We start from the raw sequence: 25,811 nt of genomic DNA, 5'->3' as shown, positions 1-25,811 counted from the left end.
ATAGGCTCATGACAAACAGACTTTATGGCACAATTAAACGGAGCATGCAGCAATCGAGCTGTAATGCTTGTGATTTTTGCATTATAAAATAAACAGGCTTCAGGGCAAACATGGGTAACCGAAAGGGAATTTACAGAGGTGAGTGATCGATTGCACATGGACTGACTGCTTCCCTTCCACACTTTAAATCTTTACACTTGAACGAGATATTCCTGGCAAATGAGTCAAAGGACAATCCTAAAAGATTCCAGATGAATATTCAAAACAAAGGAGTAACCAGGAAAAGCATAGGACCAGTGTGGTAATCTGCATGTGTGGAGCTATGGGAGATAAGCAAATACTCCATAACTGTGGAAATAGACATGGATGCTAATAAGTTCAGGGAAGTGAACAGTGCCATTATAATTGTGCTAGACTCCTATTTACTTAAGAACAAGGTTCCTGCAGTCCTGAAGAGCATGAAAATGTCCCAAGACCCTGAGCAGGTGTATTGTATGACAATTTAGGAAGCGAAGGAGGAGACTGCCAAGGCATTGGGAGATATTGTTGTATTTTAAATAGCATGGATAAGGTACTGAAAGATGAAGGAAAAGTATACAAAGGGTACAGATAGGGAAATGCAAGCCCACTTTTCCTACTAAGGTTGGATGAAATTAGAACTAGAGTGAAAGGTGAAGTATTTAAGGAGAACCTGAGCGGGGACTTCTTCGCTCAGTGGGTGGTGTGTGTATAGAACAAGCTGTCGGTAGAGGTGACATTTCAGCATTTAAAAGATGTTTACATGAATGGGAAGGTATGAAGGAATATGTCCCAGGTACAGGTTGATGGGACCAGACAGAATAAAAGTTCGGCATGGACTAGATGAGCCAAATGACCCACTTCTGTGCTGTGGCACTCTTTTATGACTCATAGGGGATGGCTTTTTTTAAGAAGGGCTGCAAGGACAAGTCAGGGAACTACAGCCGGTGAGAGTTTCATCTCTGGAGGAAAAAGTTACTGGAAGCAATTCTGAGGAAGAGGATTTATTTACATTTGGAAAGATTAAGAATAGTCAGCACAGCTTGGTTTGTGGGAGATCATATCTCATAAATCTGAATGAGGGCTTTTGTGGTGGTGGCCAAGATGACTGATGTGGACAGGGTAGTGGATCTTGTCTACATGCACTTCTGCAATGCCTTTGATAAATTCCAATTTGTAGGCTGTTTTAGAAGGATAGAACATGGGATCTAGGATGAAATAACAAAATGGATACAAAATTGGCTTGGTGGTAGGAATTAGAGAATGGTAATGAAGGATGACCTGTCATATGTCACAGGGATCAGTGTGTGTCCTTCATTGTTTATCATCAGTTAGGGTGGACTTGGAGCACTATATGCTGTTTTGGCCATCATGATATAGGATGGATGTAATTAAGCAAAAGTGTACAAAAGAGATTTACAGGAATTTTGCATGGATTGGTAGTCTTGAGTTATAATGAGCAATTGAATAGTCTGGGACTGTATCCCCTGGAGTAAAGGATGACATTATAGATGTTTACAAATTTACATGAAACACAGATAAGGTAGATACTCCCTGTCTTTTTCACAGATCAAGGGAATCTATGCCTCTCAAAGTCCAACCCTACATCCTTATTGTCAGAAGTGCAAATGGGAAAGGCTGGCGAACAGGGCTCTGATGAGGATGTACAGGCTAATCCCCTGTACAGTAGATACAATGGATTATAGAAACATTGATGAACTCCAATCATTCCATCGTCTTTGGATGTTGGAGACAGGAGGTCTTTAATGGTCACCACTGGGATCTAACGGCCAAAAAAGAAGAAGGGAGTCTATAACTGGAGGGTATAGGTCTAAGGCGACAGGGGAAAGATTTCATGGAGAGTTGAAGGGCAAGTGTTTCACAGCGTGGGTGGTGGTTATGCAGAACAAGCTACCAGAGGAGATTGTAGAGGTGGGTACAATTAAATGTTTAAAAGTCATCTGGATAAGAACATAGACAGGAAAGGTTTACAAGGATAAGGGCCAAAATCAGGCAAATGAGATTAGTGGAAATACGCATACTAGTCAGCATGAACGTGTTGAGCCAAGAGGCCAGTTTCATGCTTTATATCTTTATGAATCCATGAAACTTTTAATCAATAATGCCTTGTTTTAAAAAGGTCTTTTCAGTCTTTACCTGATCTGTTAGTTGTGACTTCTTGACACACTGTAATAAAGTCACTGTCTCATAGTGCCAGCAACCTGCACTCAGTTCTGCCCATGTGGACATCTGCAAGTTCTCCCTGTGATTGCCCAGATTCCTGCCAGTGCTTTGATTTCTCCTCATATCTCAAAGGCCAGATTAATTTGGCACAGTAAATTGTGTGTGATTAAATGGTAGAAACAAATAGGACTCAATGAGAATGTGGAAAGAATAAGAAAAATGTGTTAATGTAAGAGTATTGTGATTGGGTGGTTCGTGACAGTATGTCATCAGTGGGCTGAAGACCCATCACTCTTTGACACTATGCCTCATATGTTATTTCTCATGTCTCATCTGGTACATTGTCCTTCACTTCCAGATTAAAATAAAATGATTGTGGTAAAGATTTTGAAATAATTTCAGAGGAAGATAGCATTAAGATGGAAAGAGGACAAGGAAGGTGGCAGGACTTGCAGGCCTGAGTTATGGCAAGAGGTTGGGTAGGCTAGGATTTTATTGACCGCATCAGAGGAGAATGAGAATGATCTCACAGAGGTGTATAAAATCATGACAGGCATTGATAGGGTGAATGCACACAATCTTTCTCCCAGGGAATGTAAATCAAGAACCAGAAGGCATGGGCTTAAGTGAAAAGGGGAGAGATTTACAGAAGGACCTGACGAGCCACCTCTTCATTTAGAGGGTGGTGCGCACACATAGTGAGTCACCGGAGAAAGCATTTGAGGCAGGTACAATAATAACATTTCAGACACTTGAACAAGTGTATGGATGGAAAAGGTTTTGAGGGATGTAGGCCAAATGCCGGCAAATGGGAGTAGTTTAGATAGACATCTTGGTTCATATGGAGGATATGGCCCAAAAGGCCTGTTTCCATAATGAATTGCTTTATGATTCTATACAAACTTGCATAACTGTTCAAATCCTTTCAAGCCTTTCTATTTCTGACTGAAGACGCAAATATAACACAAAAGTTTTCTCCATAAAGACAATGCCTCTTCAGCAAGCTATATCTTACCTCAATAATTTGACGTCAAATACTGATTCTACGTCATGCAGCACAGAGGGCAAGTACTTCAAAGAAGCAACCTGGGATCAGGGAAAGGAATAAATAAACTGAATTAGTGAATCCTTGCAAGCCTACAGTTCACAGACATCAATTGTCTTCACAGTTTGAGAACTAATGGGCTGACAATAACTTGTGTATTGAAGCCGTCACTGTTTCTGAAGCATTCACTAAACCACAGCAGGCTTGTTACATTCCTCCTCCAAGGTTATGAAACATCCATACAGTATTTCCAATGTGGTCACCATTTTAATAGGAGGACAAAACAACTCAAAATTAATTTCTACTTCCGATTCTCTGTGGAAAAAATAATTATGTAAAACTGATCTTTACTCTGGCTGAATCTTAGAGAGTGAGAGGTTCAAGAGTGGTGCTTGGACTGACAGGGCCCTAGCGTTTAAATTTCTGCTCCGGATTTCCTCACTGCCTTTTTAAACTCTCTAATTGCAACTGAGCAATATCGTAGGGAATCAACCTGAAACATCAACTAGCCCTTTGCCTCCACAGATGCTGATTGACCCACTAAGTTCCTCCAGCTGCTTGTTTTTCACTCTGAAATGCTATCTTAGTTCAATCAATGAGAGGGGAAGCATTGGCTACGTAATGGTGGTGGAGGCTTTGGGAAGCATGCAGAAGAGATTTACCAGCATACTGCCTGTATTAGTAGTTATGAGCTTTAAGGAGAGAGTAGCAGAGTTAAATTGCTTTCTTTGGAGTGGTGGAGGCTGATGGCAGGCCTGATAGATATTGCAAAAATAACCTTTATTCATAATGTATACGAGAAGAAAAAGTGCAAACTTGTTCATTTATTATCATTACATTTTAGTAGTGTTAACCTATTTTAAAAACACTGTAGTTCTATTCCCACCAATGTGACCACTTGGGTGATATGCCCTTTCATTGCTGAGGGCCCCACCCAACTCAGTCCTTCCAAGTGCAGCAGCAGAAGGGGTCTAGACTGAGGTACTTCCTTAAAAAGTCTCTGTTTTGTTTGCACCAAGTTTCAGTGCATCCCACATCCCTTGGAACAGCCCATAGACTTGAAAGTCTTACATTACACAGCTGCTGGAGATGAATTGGAATAGGGACCTCTGTATCTTTCTCCACATCCTCTAAGCAAATCCACAGCCTGCAAAGAGGTAGGTGACTGCCTGTTGCCCTTTACATCCATCCCAGGTACATTGGGAATGATGTGTTATCTGTACAGTAAGAACCTGACTCTGAAGGCCCCAAGCAAGGTCCTGGTGCCTGTTGGGAAGTTCTGGTGATGAGGCATTCCACCAGATTATTTTTAAAATTTTATTTATTTAAAACAATTTTAAAAAAATTTATTTTACAACTGTGAAAGGCATAATAAAGTAGACAAGCAGAACATGTTACCCACAGTGGACATGTCAAACCTTCAAGCAGAGAAGAGGAAAACTGAAAGGTGAGGTAAGTTTTTTTTTACACAAAAGTGACAGCTGTTTGGAACAGGCTGCCAGATGTAGTGGTGAAGTAAATATGATCGAGATATTTGAGAGGCTTTTAAATAGATACATGAATATGCAGTGAATGGAAGGGTATGGATCGTGAACTGACAGAAGGTATTTAATTTAGTATCATGTTCAGCACAGAAAAACAGACGGTCCTTTTCTATGTTCTATGTTTTGAAATGTCTAGCAAAATCAAGGAATGCTTAAGGTATTCTTCATATCAGTGAAAAACATGAGTATGACTAAAGTGAGGGCAGGAACGAAGAAAGGGGAAACATCTACTTGGAATTGGAAGAGGTAGGGGAGGACCTAAGTGAATACTTTACTTCAGTATTCACCAGTGAGAGAGACCTTGAAGAATGTAAGGTCAGTGGAAAACAGACTGTCATACGCTGGAACATGTTGATGTTAACAAAGACGATGAGCTGGAACTTTTGAAAAACCTTTGGATAGTTAAGTCCTTGGGGCCAGACAGGATATTCCCCTGGTTACTGTGAGAAATGAAGGAAGAGATTGCTGCACGTTTGGTGATGATGCATCCTCACTGGCCACAGGAGCAGTCGCAGAGAACTGAAGGATGGCAAATGTTATACCTTTCTTCAAGAAAGGCAAAGGGATGAACAGTAGACCAGTGAATCTTATGTCAGTGATGGGGAAACCAATGGGGAGCTCTTAGAGAAAGGATTTACAAGCATTTGATAAGCATAGGCTGATTAAAGATAATCAGCAAAACTTTGTGAGGGGTAGGTTTTACCTCACGAGCCTGAGTGAATTCTTTGAGGAACATATTGATGAAGGCAGAGTAGTGGATCTGGTGTATATAAATTTTATCAAAGCATTTGACAAGGTTCTCCATGGTACATTCATTCAGAAGATCAGGAGTTATTGAATCCAGGGAAACTTCGCTGCGTGGATTCAGAAATGGCTTGTCCACAGAAGGCAGAGGGTGGTAGTACATGGAGCATATTCTGTCTGGATTTTGGTGACCAGTCCACAGGGATCTGTTCTGTTCTAGGGCACCTTCTCTTTGAAAGTTTTGGATAACTTGGATAAAGAAAATGAAGCGTGGTTTAGTAAGTCTGCAGATGAGACAAAGGTTTGTGTTGAAGTTGACTTAGGTTACAGTGGGACATTGAGAGGATGCAGAGCGGGGCTGAGAATTGCCAGATGGAGTTCAATCCAGAAAAGTGTGATGCGATTCACTTTGGAAGGCCAACATTGAAGGCAGAATACAGGGGTAATGGCAGGATTCTTAACAGTGTGGAGGAACAGAGGGATCTTGGGGTTCACCTCCATAGATCCCTCAAGGTTGTTGTGCAAATTCATAGAGTTGTTAAGAAGGCCTAAGGTGTGTTGGTCTTCATTAGTTGAGACTTGAATTCAGTCGTGATCATCTCATTATAGGAAGGATGTGAAAGCTTTAGGAAGCTGCAGAGGAGATTTACCAGGATGATGCCTGGATCTTATATGGATAGGTTGAGTGAGTTAGGACTTTTCTCTTTGGAGAGAAAGAGGATAAGGGGATAAGGGGAGAGTGTTCAAGGTCATAAGAGGCAGAGACAGCCAGAGAAATTTTCTCAGGGCTGAAATGGCTAATACAAGGGTGCATGACTACACGGTATTGGGAGGAAAGTATAGTGGGGACATGGATGCATAGAATGCACTGCCAGGGGTGGTAGCTGAAGCAGATACATCAGCAACATTTGAGACCACAAGACATAGGAACGGAGTTAGTCCATTTGGCCCATTGAGTCTGCTCCGCCATTTCATCATGGCTGATCTATCTTCCCTCTCAGCCCCAGTCTTCTGCCTTCTCCCCGTATCCTTTCAAGTCCTGCCAATAAAGAATCTATCAACCTCTGCTTTAAATATTAAGAGATTTGTAAACATAAGAGATTCTTATATAGGCACATGGATGAAAGAAAAATGGAGGGCTATATAGGAGAGATTGCCTAGATTGATCTTGGAGTAGGTTAGGGGGATGGCACAACATCGTGGGCCCAAGGGCCTGTGCTATGTTGTACTGTTCTACATTTCACATTTTATGTATTGGTTTGTTTACGTATTGTCACATGTACCAAGATACAGTGAAAAGGTTTTGCTTGCATGATACTTATTATGCCATACATAAGTATATCAAGGTTGTCGAAATGAAAACAGAATGCTAAATATGGTGTTGCAGCTACAAAGGAAGTGTAGTTGACTTGCTTCATTGCCCCCGGTTACAGATCACAAAAAATAAACTTGTTGAAAGAGGGATTTTAAAATGTGATAAAGGAGCATAAGACTGAAAGTTATTTTCCTGCAACAAACAACCTGCTGAAGGAATTCAGCAGGCTGCGCAACATACCTGGAAAAAAGGGATTGTCAAGTTTCAGGCCGAAACCCTGATTCAGAACAAATGTCTTTGACAGGCCTCTAAAGTTATTTTCCCTTCTCTTTCTCCAAAATTATGTTTTTTTGTTTCTTCCTTTCAACATTCTCTCACTTTCTTTATTTCTTTCATTATCCTTTAAGAATGAAAGATTTTTTTCTATCGCATTTTTGAAACAATGAGAGGGGAAGCAATGGTTAGCAAGGAATGATGTAAAAGATAGGAAGAATTTTGAGTAAGATAATAGATGAACAATTGTATATTGGAAAATTAGGCATACCTTGAGCATGGATATAAGAATAATTTCAATAGATCAATCCACACCACCACCTAAGCTACACAGTCTCATTCAACACATAGACCATTCAGGCTAATGAAGCTCTACCAATATAGACATCACTGTTGGACAGTTGGCAGGTAAGGAAGGTAGGACTGACAAATAAAAATAGCCATTCAAAACATCATTCGTAGAATGACAAATGATATAGGATGGATGAATGGCAATCAGTAAAAGATTTACTGACTCATTGAAAAATGTGTCCCATTCTACTCTCACGCCATAGACCTGCAAATATCTTTCAATCGAGCATTTATCCAAATCCTTTTGAAAGTTATTTATCAGATCAGTATTTTATGCTGTGCAGTCCAGATGGAAACAGTGACTTTTGAAAAGGAAACAGTGCAGATATAAAATGGGAAAGACTTTTAAGACTACATAGAAAAACAGTGTCAGGTGGTTAACTGGTTATTTCTTCCAGTGACAATAATCTCCCACAGACTCTTGGTGAACCCATGAATGTGAGTTATTTTTCTGTAGCCACTTATGATGTGAAGGCAAATCTTTTTCATTGCAGCACACAGGAAGTTCCTAAAAGGTTACATCTGTAGTAGGCGAAGAGGCCACCTGACCTGCAGCAGAATTGTTGTCACTTGCTGGCTCTTCATCAGGTTGTTGATGGATTCAAACAGCCTTTTCAGTGATTCTTCAAACTCAGCTTGCTCCTTCTCTTCATACAGTCTGAGACAAAGAGAAAGGCTTTGTAGATGGGGGAGCAACATTCCATTTTTAAAACATAAGACTGAATTTCATAAACCGAAAATAATCTGTGAACATTTATAAGTAAAGCATTTCTAAGAAAGGATTTTAACATTTTGTTGTAGCCCTTGTTAATACTGCAAACCATTTTTTGTATTTATTATATAGTCATACTGTATGAAAATTGATCTTCAGGCTACCAGCATCAAGTATCCATTTACACTGATCCCATTTTTATCTTCCCCAAATTCCTATCAATTATCCCCAGATTCTACCATCAATTTATACACCAAGGAAAATTTAGGGTGGCCAATTATACTGCAAACCCAAATGTCTTGGGATGTGGGAGGAAACCAGTGTTCACAGAGGAAACCCACACAGTCTCATGAAAAACCTGCACACTCTATATGGACAGCATCGGAAGGAGCATTAAATTAATGCCAATATTGGTTTTTGATTCTTAAAAACCAAGAAGTAATGGGTTCTATGATATGAAAATTAATGGAGTTGTAGATCGTAAGGAATGTTATTAAAAGGTATAGTAGGATGTCGATCAGGATCTATCTATCTATCTATCTATCTATCTAGTTGGAAAAATGGTAGATGAAGTTTAATCCAGACAAGTTTGAGGTGACACACTCAGAGGGGAAATGCTTGAGTGAAATATACAGTAAATGACAAGACTCTCAAGAGCAATTATGTACAGATTGATCTTGGGGTGCAAATCCATTGAGCCCTGAGAGCACCAATACAAATGGAAAGGGTGGTAAAGAAGGGGTACAGAATGTTTGCCTTCATCGGTGGGGGCATTGGGTATAAAAGTTGTGAAGTCAGGTGCAGCAGTATGAAATTTTTGTCAGGCCACATCTGGAGTACTGTGTGGAGTTCTGGTTACTGCATTACAGGAAGGATATGGATGATTTGGAGAACACAAAAGAGAATCACTAGGATAAACCTGAATTGGAGTTGAAAAGCCATATATGAGAGGTTAGACAAACGTACATTGTGTTTTCTCTGGAGGCTGGAGACTGAGGGGCAACTTGATAAAAGTATATAAAGTTATGTAAGTCACAGAAAAGGCATTTTCCCAAGGTGGGGATATGAATCTACAGGACATTGGTTAAAGGTGAGTGTGGGGGGAGTTTAAATGAAATATGCAAAACAAGCATTTGTTTTACAGAGAGATTAGCATTGCTTTGCAAGGGGAGGTGTTAGAGTTCAAAATGGACCGAAGGACATGTTCTTGGGCTGTACAATGTTCTCTCCAAGTTGGAAATTGCATGAATGGTGTATTGGAAATCAATGAGAATTCAAAGAGTACATATGATTCATTACTTCTATCCCTTTCTTCTCTCTTCACAACTTTCTGAAATTCAATTATTTTTTACTTATATTTTTTAAAGGCAGGAATTGACATTCCTTAGACATTCATTCCTGGAAGTTCATGTCAGATTGTTAGTGCTAAACATGTTTTCTAACCATTGCCATCACATTGTCTCTTACCTGGAAAATTAGGCTCCAAGCTCTGTGTGAGGCCCTGCTTAAGGCTGCTGCCTCTGGGACACCTACAAATGACCTCCAAGTGTCTTGCTGAGGTTATTATTACTCTTCACTTCCACAAAGCCCTCTCCTCAGGGAGCTGACACTGCTGCTATCTTCTTTCATGATTGCTTCCAATTCAAAGACTATGAAGTCATCCTTTCCATTGGAGAGATTTCTAAAACACCTACCAGAAACTGATCACAGTTCCTCAGCAGTCAAATATGATGCTGGCCCTAGCCCATTGTCAATTGTCACTACCCTTATTCATCTTTACCTTAACCCAATCCTCAAGCTCCTCTGACTGCCCAAAAGTTCTGACTCTCCTTTACCTACCCTGTTGTTCTTTGTCCATCAAATCCACATGTGGCCCTAATGTGACTGCTTCTCCAACTACCTATATTCGTTAGCCATCTCCACCAAGGCAAAGGTATTAGAGGAAAACTCCTTGTACTGTGAGATGTTCAGGACATTTTAAGTTGGGGTCATTTGCTGTGGGGTCTTAAGGACGACAGTTCTACTGGCTCAACACACATCTATCTCTGTGTGATGTTCTTTTGGAAGTGCAGAAGTATTTCTAGACCTGTATTTTGTTTTTTGTTTGTTTTAAACGTCCAAACAGATTCAAAATTTGCCTCCTCTACTATCCTCATAAATGAATGATTTGTATTCATGTATGCATTCATACCATCCAAGAACATACAAGAATATTAGAAAGTATTCACTCGGCCTGTATTCACTGGAATTCAGAATAATAAGGGGTGACCTAATTGAAACCGATTGAATGGTGAAAGACCTTGGTAGAATACATGTGGAAAGGATGTTTCCTATGGTAGGAGTGTCACAGGCAGCTGTGGAGGCCAAATCTTTATGTATATTTAAGGCGGAGGTTGATAGATCATTGATTGGTCAGGGTATGAAGGGATATGGATAGAAGGCAGGAGACTGGTAACTTCTCAGCCATGGTGAAATGGCAGAGCAGACTTGATGGTCTAATTCTGCTACTATGTCTTATAGTCTTATGTCTAAGGTAGAAGCAGGATTAGGCCAGCTAGCTGTTCAAGCCTGCCCTGCCATTCAATATGACGATGGTTGATCTGCCCCAGTTCTCAAGTCCTCTTCTATATGTTTCAGTTTCAAATTGCCCTTACTCTTCCAACCTTTAAAAAAACTATTTCTCTCCCTCATATTCAAATACCTCAATAATCTAGCCTCTAAAATCCTTTGGGAATAAGAGTTCCAGGGATTAATCACCTTTTGCAAGAAGAAGTTCCTATGCAGGATTAAATGACTGTCCCAATTTCCCTCGTTCAAATCGCCCCTTCTAGTGCAAGCACATATTTCATCATCCACCTTTAGAATCATTCATGTTTTATCGATCATTCCTTATTCACCTAAGCACTGAACTTGTTAGTCATTTGAGGTAGGACAAATGTCTTTTTCAAGGAATTTGTCCAGATTCTCTCTTGAGGACAACCTCCAAAACTAGTGTATCCCTTTCAGATAAAGGAACCAAAACCGCTTACAGTACTCCAGGAATGGCCTCAGCAACACCCTGTATATTGCAACAATACCTCTCTAATTTAAAACTCTTAACTATCTAGCACTAAAGACCATTTGAAAGGCCATCTGCCTTCCTAATTATTTGCTGTACAAGAACACTTGCATGCCTTTATACTTAACTCACTCTTCATTTAGATAATAATCTTCAGATTCATAGAACATAGAAACCTATAGTATATTATAGGCCCTTCGGCCCACAATGTTGTACCAATCATGTAACCTACTCGAGAAACTGCCTAGAAATTATCCTATCGCGTAACCCTCTATTTTGCTGAGCTCCATGTACCTATCTAAGAATCTCTGAAAAGACCCTATTGCATCTATAAGACCGTAAGACCATAAGATTTAGGAGCAGAAGTAGGCCATTTGGCCCATCGAGTCTGCTCCGCCATTCAATCATGGGCTGATCCACTTCATCCAGTCATCCTCACTCCCCTGCTTTCACCCCATACCCTTTGATGCCCTGTCTAATCAATAACCTATCTATCTCTGCCTTAAATACACCCAATGACTTGGCCTCCACAGCCGCCCGTGGGAACAAATTCCACGATTTACCACCTTCTGACTGAAGTAATTTCTCCGCATCTCATGACGCCCTTCAATCCTGAAGTTGTGCCTTCTTGTCCTAGAATCCCCTACCATGGGAAATAATTGTGCCATATCTAATCTGTTCAGGCCTTTTAACATTCAGAATGTTTCTATGAGATATCCCCTCATTCTCCTAATCTCCAGGGAATACAGCCCAAGATCTGCCAGATGTTCTTCATACAGTAACCCTTTCATTCCTGGAACCATTCTTGTGAATCTTCTCTGAACCCTCTCCAATGTCAGTATATCCTTTCAAAAATAAGGAGCCCAAAACTGCACACAATACTCCAAGTGTGGTCTCACAAGTGCCTTATATAGCCTCAACATCACATCCCTGCTCTTATATTCTATACCTCTAGAAATGAATTCCAACATTGCATTCACCTTCTTCACAACCGACGCAACCTGCAGGTTAACCTTTAGGGTATCTTGCACAAGGACTCCCAAGTCTCTTTGCATGTCTGCATTTTTAATTCTCTCCCCATCTAAATAATAGTCTGCCTGTTTATTTCTTCCACCAAAGTGCATGACCATACACTTTCCAACATTGTATTTCATTTGCCACTTCTTTGCCCATTCCCCTAAACTATCTAAGTCTCTCTGCAGGCTCTCTGTTTCCTCAACACTACCCACTCCTTTGCCTCTACCACTGTCACTGGCAGTGCATTCCACACAGCCACCATTCTATGTGAAAAACTTATCCCTGACATCCCTCTGTACCTACTTCCAAGCACCTTAAAAATGAGCCCTCTCCTGTTAACCATTTCAGCCCTGGGCAATAGCCTCTGGCTATCCACACTGTCAATGGCCCTTATCATTTTATACACCTCTATCAGGTCACCTATCATCCTCTGTCATTCCAAAGAGAAAAGGCCAAGTTCACTCAACCCATTCTCATAAGGTACGCTCTCCAACCTAGGTATCATCCTTGTAAATCTCCTCTGCGCTCTTTCTATAGTATCCACATCCTTCCTGTAGTGAGGTGACCAGAACTGAACACAGTACTCCAAGTGAGGTCTGACTAAGATCTTATATAGCTATAACATTATCTTACTGCTCTTAAACTCAGTCCCACAGTTGATGAATGCCAACACACCATATGCCTTCTTAACAACACTGTCAATCTCCACAGCAGCTTTGGGTATCCTATGGACATGGACCCCAAGATCTCTCTGATCATCCACACTGCCAAGAGTCCTTCCATTAACACTGTATTCTGTCTTCAAATTTGACCTACCAAAATGAATCACTTCACAGTATCTGGGTTGAACTCCATCTGCCACTTCTCATCCCAGTTCTGCATCCTATCAATGTCCTACTGTAACCCCTGACAACCCTCCAGATTATCCACAATACCCCCAACCTTTGTGTAATCAGCAGACTGACTAACCCACACTTCTACCTCTTCATCCAGGTCATTTATAAAAATTGCAAAGAGGACGGGTCCCAGAACAGATCCTGCAGAACACCACTGGTCACCGACCTCCATGAAGAATACAATTCCTTTTAACCAAGTGCTGACCTCATAATTTCCCACATTGAACACCATTTTCCTAATTTTTTCCCCTGCTTACTCAACCTAACTATATCTGTTGCAGGGTCTCAATCTCCTCATCAAGTCTGCCTTCCCACATACTTTTATGTCATCAACAAATCTGGATAGCTTATACTCCACCCACTTTTCAAAGCTTTTGATATTTATGGTAAATAATTGAACATTGGTGCACTCCACTAGTTACCTCTTTCCAATTTAAGAACAGACCCATTTATTCCAAATATCCTCCAGTGATAACTGCTCATTACATTATCTCAAAATAATCCCTGTTTAATGAGCACAGTTAATTTAATGATCACTGGGCTATAGAATAAAATGGTCAGTGCAGAATAATTCTTCTGAAAACACATCAGTCTCCAAGTATCATTCCCAGTTAAGGTGCTCTGGTGTTGGTATGAAGCTTGAGACAACTCTTTGGCTCAGAAACACGCAATCCACTGCAAGAGCTAAGATGACTCTTTGGAAGACACCTTATGTTGCAATTGTGGAAGATCGCTCAAAGTTGCTGCACAAGTTGATAAGGTGTTTAAGAAGCTATATGGCATGTTGGCCTTCATTAGTCTGGGGATTGAGTTCAAGAGCTTTGAGGTAGAGGTAATGTTGTAGCACTATCAATTTCTGGTTAGACCACATGAGTATTTTGTTCAGTTATGCTCTTGTCATTATAGGAAGGATATGGAAGCTTTAGAGAGGGTGCAGAGGAGATTTACCAGGATAGGTTGTGTGAGTTAGCAATGATCTCTTTGGAAGGAAGGAGGATGAAAGATGACTTTATAGATGTGTGTTGATAATAAAAGGGATGAATAGAATGGACAGCTAGCACCTTTGTCCCAGGGAGGAAATGGCTAATACAAGAGTGAATTATTCAAGGTGTTCGGAGGAAATACATTGCCAGGTATTGTGGCAGATACATTAGAGACATTTTAAAGATCTTTAGGCAGATGGATGAAAGGAACATGGAAGGTTATGTGGAAGTGAGATGTTGGATTGATCTTGGGGTAGGTTAAAAGGTCAGCACAAAATTGTGGGCTGAAGGGTCTGTGCTGTGCTGTGTCATTCCATGCTCTATGATTGCTGCTGGAAATAGAGCCACAGAGAGACCCATATACAGGCTGTCAGCTCAGTGAGTCGATGCCAAACTTCACCAACTCATTTACCCTCATTCTACATTAACTTTAATGTTTATATTCCTCACATTCCCATTAGCTAATTCTACTACTCACCTACTCATTAGTAATTATAGTGGCCAACTTATCTACCCACAGATGTTTGTGGGATATGGCAGGAGGTAACTCACAAAGATAGAATTGAAAGGTACTAAATCACATGGACACCCATGGCCAAGTTTGAATACAGATCATTAGAGCCATAAAGTAATAGCTCTTCTAACTGAGCTACAATGCCAAATAGGTCCTTCAGGCTACGAGGTCCACATCAACTATCAACCACCCATTTGTACCAAACTGATGGTAATCCTATTTTTTTATCCTCCCCACTTGCTCATTAAATATACACACAAAAGGATAACTAGGGAACAAGTGATAGGACCACTCAAGGATAAAGAAAGGAATATGTGCTTGGAGAGAGAGGATGTGGATGAGGTCCTAAATGAGTACTTTACATTAGTATTTACCAAAGAGAAGGACATGGAGAATAAACTGATCAATGTGGAGTGTGCTAATTTTTGGACATTTCAAGACAAAGAAGGAGCTGGTTTGGACTTCATAAACAATATTATACATCCCCAGGACCTGATGGGTTATTGAGAGAGGCAATAGATGAGATTTCTGGCACCTTGATCAATATCTTCATGTCCTCTCTAGAGGAATAGCTAATGTTATTCCTTTATTCAAGAAAGGAAATGGATATAATCCTGGAAACAACAGACTGGTTAGACCCACATCTGTGTATGGAGGTTACAGGAGAGGATTCATGGGGATAAGATTGATGAACATTGGCAAATACATGGCTAATTAAGGAAATTTGCTATGGGCTTGGGAGGAGCAAGTTTGTCTTACTAACTTGATTGAGGTTTTCAAAGACATGATGAAGATGACTGATGAAGACAGAGCTATGAATGTTGTCCACATGAATTTTAGTGAGACGTTTGACAAGGTCCTTTGTGGGAGGTGCATCCAGAATATTAAATTCCATGGGATCCTCAGTGAATAGGCTGTTTGAATTTAGAATTGGTTTGCCCATAGAAGTTAGAAGGAGTTAGAAGTTAGTGATCAATGGGACATTTTGGCTGGAGGTCTGTGACTACAAATGTTTCACATGGATTCTCCATAATGAGCCTCCGATATTTGTGATATATATCTATATCTTGTGCAAAAGTCTTAGACACCCTAGATTTTTTTATCTGGTTTCAGATGATATGGTCTCCACAGGGCCCTGACCTCAACATCATTGAGGTAGACTGGGATTATCCAGTGAGACAGAAGCATACAAGACAGATAAAGTCTCCAAGATCTTTGGCAAGTTCTCCAAGATGTTTAAAAAACCTACCAGCTAACTTTCTTATGAAACTGCACAGCAGTGTACCTAAGAGAACTGATGCAGTTTTAAAGGCAAATGATGGCCTTTATTGATTTGATTTAAATTTTTATTGTTTACTGCTCCTTATAGAATTTTTTTTTGATATTTAGAAACTTCTCATTTATTTTTGAAAGCATCTTCACTTTAAAGACTTTTTTTATATATGCCTAGCACTTCTGTACTGTGGTTGTGCATAGCATAGAAGAGTGGCAAAGCATATAGTGAGATAAAGATCAGTTGCAGGTATGGGCAGAGAAATGGCAGATGGAGTTTAACCAGCCAAATGAACAGTACACTGTTAATGGCAAGACTCATAACGATGGTGATGTGCAGAGGGATCTTGGGGTCTAGGTATAAAGCCCTCTGAAAATGGCTACACAGGTCTATAGGCTGGTAAAGAAGGCATATGGCACAATTGCTTTTATTAGTTAAGGAAATGACAATGTTGCAGCTTCATAATGCTGGTTAGGTTTCATGTAGAGTATTGCATTCAGCTCTGGTCACCCCAAAATAAGAAAAACATTGAGACTTTGGAGAGGGTGCAAAGTCGGTTCATCAGGATGCTGCCTGGATTAGAGGGCATGTGCTATAAGAAAAGGGACTGACAAACTTGGACTCCTTTCTCTGGAGCAGTGGCGGCTGAGGGGAAATCTGATAGAGATGTATAACATTATAACAGCCAGTTTCTTTATCCCAGGATTGAACTGCCTAATACTAGAAGGCATTTGACATTGAAGGTAACAGGAGATAAGTTCAAAGCAGATGTGCAGAGCAAGTATTTTTTTACTTGGAAAGTGGTGGCTATCTAGAATGTGCTGCCTGGGTTGATAGTGTAGGCAAATATGAAAGTACCATCCAAGTGGCTCTTAGACAGGCATATGAATGAATTGAATTGAATTGACTTTATTTCTTACATCCTTCACATACATGAGAAGTAAAAATCTTTACGTTACGTCTCCATCTAAATGTGCAATGTGCAATCATAGTAATTTATAATAATTTATAATAAATAGAACAGTCAATGTAATATAGAGTACACTCAAATCAGCGTGAGTTCATCAGTCTGATGGCCTGGTGGAAGAAGCTGTCCCGTAGCCTGTTGGTCCTGGCTTTTATGCTGCTGTACCACTTCCCAGATGGTAGCAGCTGGAATAGATTGTGGTTGTGATGGCTTGGGTCCCCCATGATCCTACGGGCCCTTTTTACACACCTGTCCTTGTAAATGTCCTGAATCATGGGAAATTTACAACTACAGATGTGCTGGGCTGTCCGCACCACTTTCTGCAGAGTCCTACGATTAAGGGAGATACAGTTCCCATACCAGGCAGTGATACAGCCAGTCAGGATGCTCTCAATTGTGCCCCTGTAGAAAGTTCTTAGGAAAGTGCAGGAAATGGAAGAATACGAACATTGTGTAGGCAAAAGAGATTAGTTTAGTTGGCTGTATGATTACTAATTTAATTACTTAAGCATAACCTTGTGGACCAAAGAACCTCTTCCTATACTGTACAGTTCTATGTTCTAACTCTTCCCAGGTTCACCACTCACTAGGGGAAATTTACAATACCCAATTAACCTGCCAAATGCATAAATTTGCAATGTGGGAAGTAACTGGAGCACTGAACGGAAACCCACATGGCCACAGGGAGTAAGTACTATCTCCATGCAGAAAGTATTCAAGATTTGGATTGAATACACATCTTTGGTGCTGTAAAACAGCAGCTTTCCCAGCAACTTTATATCCTTTTATGTACCATACATAATGACTTTACTAATGATTCTCCATCATAAAGTGTCAGCTAAGATGCAGAGGAAAGCACACTCAACTGTTTATTATTCATCATTGAGAGCAAGTCAATAACTGTTCCAGATACTACAGTATTTGTTCTGGCATATCTTTCTCATCTCTTTGTTCTGGGATTCATTGAAGTCCTCCAACTGAACAATCTTTCTAAATAGTAAAGTCAAATGGACTGACTGACATTACTTTTTAAAAAATCAAGCTGGAATTTATTTTTTAAGCCAGCAGCCTGAACGAAAAGTTAAATTATCATTTAATAAATTAATTAAATCAACGTCTAGAACTTACTGTGCAAATAATGATCGCGACCTCACAATGAATTTAAAGATGTACTCCAGTGCTTTCAAAGTGCGTAAGATTGGTTCACACTGCTTGCCTTCACAACATATATCCAGGTAGTTCTTCAAAACTGTCATCAGTTTTCTAGAACAATATCCAAGCGAGAAAATAATCAATAAACAGCTTATTAAATAGCGATGTACATGTGTTAGTAACTTGATTTTAATGTGCATGGAACCTTGAGATCTTCAAATAAAATAACTGATGTTGAAATATCTACCAGCATATTTAAAGAAATTGAAGAGAATTTGTAGGATTGGTGTCCAGAAACTGATAAAACAGCTTACACAAAAAAATAAAATACTGAATTATATAAAAGTGCCTTTTATGGCCTTCTACAGTATCTGCCTAAAGCTCTTTACAAATGATTAAGTCCATTTGAAATACTGCAGTGTAAGAAATACAACAGTCAATTTGCCCAGAGCAAGGACTACCATAAAACAGTGCAATTAAAACCAGAATATCTGTTTTAAGAGATGTTGACTGAGAAATAAATGCTATCCAGAGGACTGTTTAGAGTTTTGAAATGGTGCTCCAAGATTGTATATATTAAGCTGGGAGGGGAGACAGTGCTTCCTTTTAAAATCAATCTGCAAGATAGCACATTCAGCAGTTCAGAAATCCCTCAGCAGCACACCAACATATTAGCCCCAGGTTTTTGCTTAAGTCTCTCAAAATTAATGTGAATCTACTGACTTTTTGACTCAGAAGCAAAGGTGCTGCTCCTGAAACAGAGATGGCTCTGAGAAAAGGAAGCTGGGAGTTACTAGAGAAAATAAGATACTGAATCATTTAAAAGTTCCCTTTATGGCACTGGCAGCCTCCAGCTAATGAATGCCCAACTTATGGACACCTCATACATATGAAGGAGTGTTTGGGAAACTGGCAGGATGCCGTTGTTGGCTGCTGCAAGGCTGCAGGCATCTTCTGCCATGTGGGATCTCGGTCTGTAGTCAAAATTCCAACTTGCATGCAGTTCACAGGAACAGAATCCTGCTGTAACCTGGAGAAGATCAAGTGTTCAAAATATGTTCATCTCTAGGTACTGACACCCAAGAAAGGCATGAAGATCCTGAATGTGCCACAGAGAGGAGCTACAAGTGTGAAAGACTGAGCACATCGAGTCTTCAGATATCAAAAGTTATTGATTGAAATACTCTTAGCAAAATAAATAATTCATTATTTGGGAAAGAGTAAATCTAAAACTGATTAAATGGTGACCTGAGCAAATTTTCAATATGCAAAAAGGTAAATATTGCAATAATGCAGGAAACTCTTCACAATTCTTCACACATTTGACATGTACTTCTAGGTGGAAATTCCAGTACCATTTGAAAATGTTTTGCTTGAGCAGGAGACTATGTGTTTTCTCTTTAAGATCTGTCCTTCATTTCGGTCTCCTTTCTGGACTTTATTAACCCTTGTTTGGCTAAATACTGACAACGAAAAGTTTTAGATGCCAGGTGCAGGAACTGAAAACAAAATTATTCTTTTGAGAAGGAAGAAACATATTAAGTGAATTACAAATACAAAATATTCTGCAGATGCTAGAGATCTTGAGAAGCACGCACAAAATGCCAGATGAACACAGTAAGTCAGGCAGCATCTATGCAAGGGAGTAAAGAGTCAATATTTTGGGCCAAGACCTTCTATCGGGTGTTACATGGAGATTTATTCCTCACAGCAACAAGCAATAAGTAAATTGCTAGCTATATTGGGAATTAGAGTATGTTTCTTATGTATGTATAAATTCCTTAGTTGTCATTCACCACGATTGAAGTTGCTAGAAAGATGACAAGCAGCTACCAAAACACTCCTTAGCATTTCTTTCTGCATTTCTGTAATATATAATATCTTTGCACCTTTTTGCTGTTTAGCACTCACTGTTCTACTTATTAGTATTTCCATGTATATTGTTTACTCTCTGAGCTTCAAGCAAGCAAGGGATTTTATTGCACTCTGGTGTATATTACAATAAACTAATCAGAATATGTGATCTGTAAAAAACTGTTTTGCAAGGCAATTAAGGTAGTGAAAAGGAGACAAAAGAGACTGCAGATTCTGGAATATGGTACAAAATACAATGCTTGACAGAACGTAGGGTGTCAAGCAGCATCTGTGATGGGAAAGGGTCAGTCAGCTATTCTTTTGTCTCCAAAGACGCTCCCTGTCCAGCTCAGTTCCTCCAGCAATTTGTGGGTTTTTTCGCATCAGGCAGCTAAAGGCTTTAGAACATTAAAGGATTACAGCCTGTGGTCAAGTTCAGGGCAGGACACAGAAAGAATGTTTTGTAGATTGTGGGGTAGCATGGAATTTTCTTTATTTTGTAACATTATCTGATGATTTCATACTGACAGAACAAGGCAACTCTGACTATTACTATTGTTTTGTGCATTTTCTTACTGCTTAATGAAATTAATTTTAATTCAACTGAATGTTGCCTCATCAGGCCTCGATTTAGCTATTTTCTGCCAGGTATAAACCTCTTGACCTGTTTAAATGAAGTCATCAAATCCAATCACGTTAGATTTTACTACTACAGTTCTGGCTCCCATTATTATACACTAGAGAATCCACAACTATCTAAAATTTGCCACTCAGATTCTTTATAGGAAAAAATGATTTCACTGAACTCCAGAGTCTACCTATGGCATCATTAAATTGATAACAGGTTACTAGAGGATAAGTACAGAGATCCTGAATAATTTGTTTTCCTTAGCTGAATAAAGTGATACCTCAACACCTGATCTTAAGGATACAAGACACCAAGCTTGAAAAGAAGGGAAATGTCTGTAATCAACTTGTACAGGAGGCAGAAACGATGTTGGAATCTTTGAACTGTGAATTCCCTTGAGTTTATATAGAGGTTGTAGGAGATATATATATATATATATGTTTTCTATTTGCTTTGTATTTTGTGTTGCATATTTATTATGATAACTAGTCACTATAATAATCATTTTGTTGGAGCAGAGGTTGTGTCATGCAAGTATAACAACCCCGTGGTGGTCGCAGGCTAGTGGCAATAGTTTTCTTTTGATTTTGGATTAGTTTTTGCTGCTACAGAGGTGTTCTATTGATTTATGCAGAAAGATTATATATACTGTAACTTAGAAAATGATCAAAAATAAGGCCACAACTTGTGAACATAGCCTCTCAAACTGATTAAACTGAAGACTGAACTAAACTGAAGTGGTATCATGCACACTATCTTTTCAGTTGCACATCATCCCTTTGATCCTAAGTATGCAAAGAACCAAAGCAAACTAAATTTCCAACTTTCACAGATACACCTTCTTTATTTTAATATTTCTAATTAAGGATTGATGCTGAAAGACAGATTCATCATCGTGTGGGAAATGGGGTTGGCCTTTTAGGATTGAAATGAAGAGAAATTGCTTTCATCCTTACCACTCATCCCCTGGTAGGTGAAATTTTCAATGACTGCACATTTCCAAAACTGAAATTAATAAATTTCTGAAAACCAAGAGCATCAATGAATATGGAGATGAGGCAAGAAGACAGACTTGAGATATAAGATCAGCCATGATCATGTTGAATTGTGGAGTAGTTTCAGTGAGCTTTGTAACTATTTCCTGGTCTACTCCTTCTGTTCAATGTTATTCACTCTTTTACTCCTGTCTACAGACCTCACAACTACTCACCCTGGTCATTTTTCTCAGTTGGTACTATCAGTCCCCATTACCACATTACAAAACAGTATTTCTTAATCCAAGCTTCCAATTTCTTTTTCCCTTCAATATCATCTATTTCCTCCTCAAGAGAATATGGATTTGTCACACGAGTCTCACCATATTTCAATAATGTATTAATGCTAATAGCAAAAACTCATATGCAGGATAGCATAAGGATGCAAGGTCGAGACAAAAAAAAACCCTGTGATTTTGCTTATCACCAATCCACCCACTGAAACAATTGCAGTCAATGATGAAGAGTAGACGGAGTCACTTTTGTGTTCCTGGGGTAAGCATATGGAGATCTACCCAGCTATCATTATGATGTTTGTATACTTATAACCTACAAGCTTCCATTGTTTGTGTTTTGTTTAATGTTTCCTATTTTCTCTCATTCTTCTTGCTAGAAAGTGATTTTTTTTCACAACAGTGTTTCCTAGTTATCTTTGGAAATGGCTTTTCCCAGTGTATGGATCCAACAGTACAAGAGAAAAGGAGCATAGGCAAGCCATCGGGCCGTTCAAGCCTGCTTAATAATTCAAAATGATCACTGCTGATCTATGCAGGCCTCAAGTCCTCTTCTGTGTCAGTTCCCCATCACCCTCAGTTCCTATTCTTTTAAGTATTTATCAATCTCTACCCCAAATACATCCAATCACCTGGCCTTCACCAACTTCAGGGGCAGAGGTTTTCCAAGATTCACTTTCCTCTAATTTCCCTGGAATTTCACAGTTCCAGTTGGTTGGCAGTGAAGATATACACAAAAACTGAAAAACTGGCAAAGGCACACGAGAGGCTCTTTTAAATGATGAAGCACTGTAAAATTAGCTGTGACCTTTCAAGGAGGAGAGGAAGAAGGGGATGGAAATTTGTTGGTTAGAGAAGAAAAATTTTTAGGATAAGTAACACATAGGTTAACACAAAATTACCAACACAGAAATCATTTAATTTGTTCAAATAGTCAATGATCATGCTTAAACTCTGCATAAACCATCTTCCTCTAAGTCGTACCTTGTCTATTAAGACCACAGGATATTGGAACAGAACTAAGCTCTGCTCCACTGTTCAATCATGATTGATTTCTTTGCCTCAAGCCCATTCTCTCACATTGTCCACCTAAACCTTACACCCTCCCCCGCAATCCCCTTACCAGTCAGGAACCTATCAATTTTTGCTTCAACTACATCTAGTGACAGAATCTCCACAAACTTCTGTGGTAATGAATTCCACAGCTCCTCTTCCCATCTGCTGAATAAATTTCTCCCCACAATTCTAAAGGGATGCTCCTTTATTTTGTGATGGCCCACAGATCCTAGACTCAGCTACTGATGGAAGCATCCTTTCCACGTTTACTCTATCTCGGCCTTTCAGTATGCATTAGTTTTCATTGAAATCCTCTGAAGTCCATCACAGGATCCACATATATTAAACTTTTCATTCTCATGAACATCCTCTGGACCTTTTCCATGGCAAGAAAACCTTACTTTAGATAAGGGGCCCAAAATTGTTTAAAATATTTCAAATGCATCCTGAACAATGCCTCATAAAACTTCAGCAATTATATTCTAGTTCTCTTGAAATGAAAGCTATCATTGCATTTACATTCCTTACTATCAAGTCAACCAGCAAGTTAACCCTAAGGGAATCTTAAAATCAGATTCCACATTCCTTTGCATCTCCAATTTCTCAATTCTCTCCCCATGTCCTATTTCCCCACACCTTCCCTATTTAAAGCATTACCTAAGATGAATTAGTATAACTTGTTACAATTAATCCACAGAAAAGAAGATTTAGCTGTCCAATTCCTTCAGATAAAGACACTTTCCTCCCTTTATTAGTGACCATTATTAGATTTTCCACATGAAATTTTTTTTCTTGATCTTCCTCAGATGAAGATATAAGGAGTTGTGCACTCACAATGGTAATAATTATGCACTCCATAATATTCACATTTATCAGCAGTGCTCCACTAATGATAGGAAAATGCAAGGCACTATATATACTGTATGTGTAAGCATTTAGTTGGTCTGAGTTGTTGAACTTTAATCATGCAGTGATACAGGATGATCCAATTAAAAGCAAGGCAGCAATCACTACCAGTTTCAGCAATAGAACTTACTTATAAGCCAAAGTAGCACTGAAATGTTGCTTAATGTAGGCTTCGAGGACAGCGTTGAAATGCTGGAATTTCCGGTCTGCGATCAATCCTATTATGTATATCTGCAAAATAAAACGCATAATATTACAACCATCAGCTTTGATGACAGTGTCAACCTGAAACAGGAGTTTGTTTTTTTATTGAACTTCTCTTACAGGGCTTGCTTTATGCACTTTGACCAATATGCTTCACTGGTACTAAGTTAAAGAAAGGTATTAGAATTAATCATGAATAATCCAAGCTCAATCGAAACTATATAAATCATGATGGGTGTATATAAGGTAGATGGTCAACATCTTTCTCTTCAGGCAAGAAATAACAAATATTAGAGTACATAGCTTTAAGGTGAGAGGGGAAAGTTTCAAGGAAGTGCATGGAGTAACCATTTTCATATGCAGAGAGTAATATGTGACTGGAATGTGCTACCAGGGAAACGGTGGGAGCTGGTGTGTGAGTGGCATTTAAGATCCATTTAGCCAGTCACAAGGACAGGTCAGTAATGGGGGAATCACAAACACTAGAAAATCTGCAGATGCTGGAAATCCAAAGCAACACACACAAAATGCCAAAGGAAGTCAACTGGCCAGGCAGCACCTACGGAAAATAGTAAACAATCAACACTTTCGGCTCAGACCCTTCATAATGGGGGAATATACGTCATGTGCAGGAAGGTGGGATTAGTTCACATTGGCATTATGGCTGGCACAGAGATCCTGGACAAATGGACTCCTATGCTCTTCTGTTCTATGTTCTGTCTTGATAGGTGATATGGAGATGAGCAGGGTTCATGGGGGTGGAGAATAGGAGAGTGGTCCTTTCACTGCAGATGGGCAAAACCCTTAAAAGATACAACGTAATCTGTCAAGGTCAATGCCAGGAGTGGGGTCAAGAACATGAATGGAGAACTGACAAAGAGTTCATGATCTCACGAAGGTGGATACAACCAGTGCACACATCTTTAGTTACACCTCTGGGAATATGTAGCTCATATTACTCCTAGAAGTGCTCTATTACTTACACCAATGATACTCCTATTGTAGCCTTGCGAAGAAAATTCCAAATTCTTATCCTCTGTTGAAGCACCAGTTATTGTCCAAGTCAAGCTGGTAAGGTAGTTGAAGAACATTCTGTGGTTGTATGTTTTTATTATTAGTCACTTTTAGATTGTGGGAGCAACAGGGAGATTGACTTTTATTGTGCATCCGCAGTTGCCCTGTGTAACTTGTTAGTCCAGTTATGAGTTAACAAGTTGTTGAGGCTAGAGCCCTCCATAAAGAACAAAGATAGCAAGAATGCCAGATTTCATTGCATTACAAGCATAATTAGAACCACTGAGGATTTGACTCCATTCTGACTTTCCACCAGCCATGATGGGATTTAAATTCTTATTGCTCTGCTTGTTAGATTGGTCTTCTGCATTATTAGTGCAGTCTCATATTGCAATTCCTGTTCCCTTGTTCTTAGCAGGGCTTTGAGATGACCATCAAATTAAACTGAATTGTTGCCTTGCGTCCATAGAGGTTGCCGAAAGGGAAGGACCACAGAGAGCTTCATCATAATAATTTTTATCTCTGTTGCAACCACGTTACTAAAGAATTAGGAGCAGCTGCTGCTGCAGAAGCTCTACATAGCAACAACACTGTCCCAGATTGAGGTCTTCACGTCAAATATTCAAGACAATGGCTTGCATTTCCCATGGTCAGCTTGTACAGGGAAGATTGAGGCAATCAGTGCTGAGCTCTGTATATCTTTTGGCACTGATACACATTGAAATTCTGAAGAGAAAGGCTCAAATTACATCAGTATTAGTTGGATTACCTTAGCCTGAGCTGTACTGGAATATATTAATGTTACCTGCAAACCGGACTCCAATAAGAGAGAAAGG

The 25,811-nt window shown here is 39.5% G+C and overlaps 1 protein-coding gene across 1 annotated transcript in view; it reads right to left on the bottom strand.

Annotated features, from left to right (window-relative positions):
* Positions 1 to 25,811, bottom strand: part of LOC140200352 (dedicator of cytokinesis protein 2-like) — a 699,328-nt gene that overhangs the window by 474,855 nt on the left and 198,662 nt on the right. Inside the window, exons 21-24 of the mRNA XM_072263559.1 lie at positions 23,888 to 23,988; positions 18,023 to 18,157; positions 8,024 to 8,132; positions 3,218 to 3,288 (exon numbers count right to left, since the gene is read on the bottom strand). Of these exons, the coding sequence (XP_072119660.1) occupies positions 3,218 to 3,288; positions 8,024 to 8,132; positions 18,023 to 18,157; positions 23,888 to 23,988 (416 nt within the window). The remainder of the gene's footprint in view (positions 1 to 3,217; positions 3,289 to 8,023; positions 8,133 to 18,022; positions 18,158 to 23,887; positions 23,989 to 25,811) is intronic.

Source organism: Mobula birostris, chromosome 7 (assembly GCF_030028105.1).
Source record: "Mobula birostris isolate sMobBir1 chromosome 7, sMobBir1.hap1, whole genome shotgun sequence".
In the NCBI taxonomy this organism is placed as follows: domain Eukaryota; kingdom Metazoa; phylum Chordata; class Chondrichthyes; order Myliobatiformes; family Myliobatidae; genus Mobula; species Mobula birostris.
This window is presented reverse-complemented; position numbering and strand designations above follow the sequence as displayed.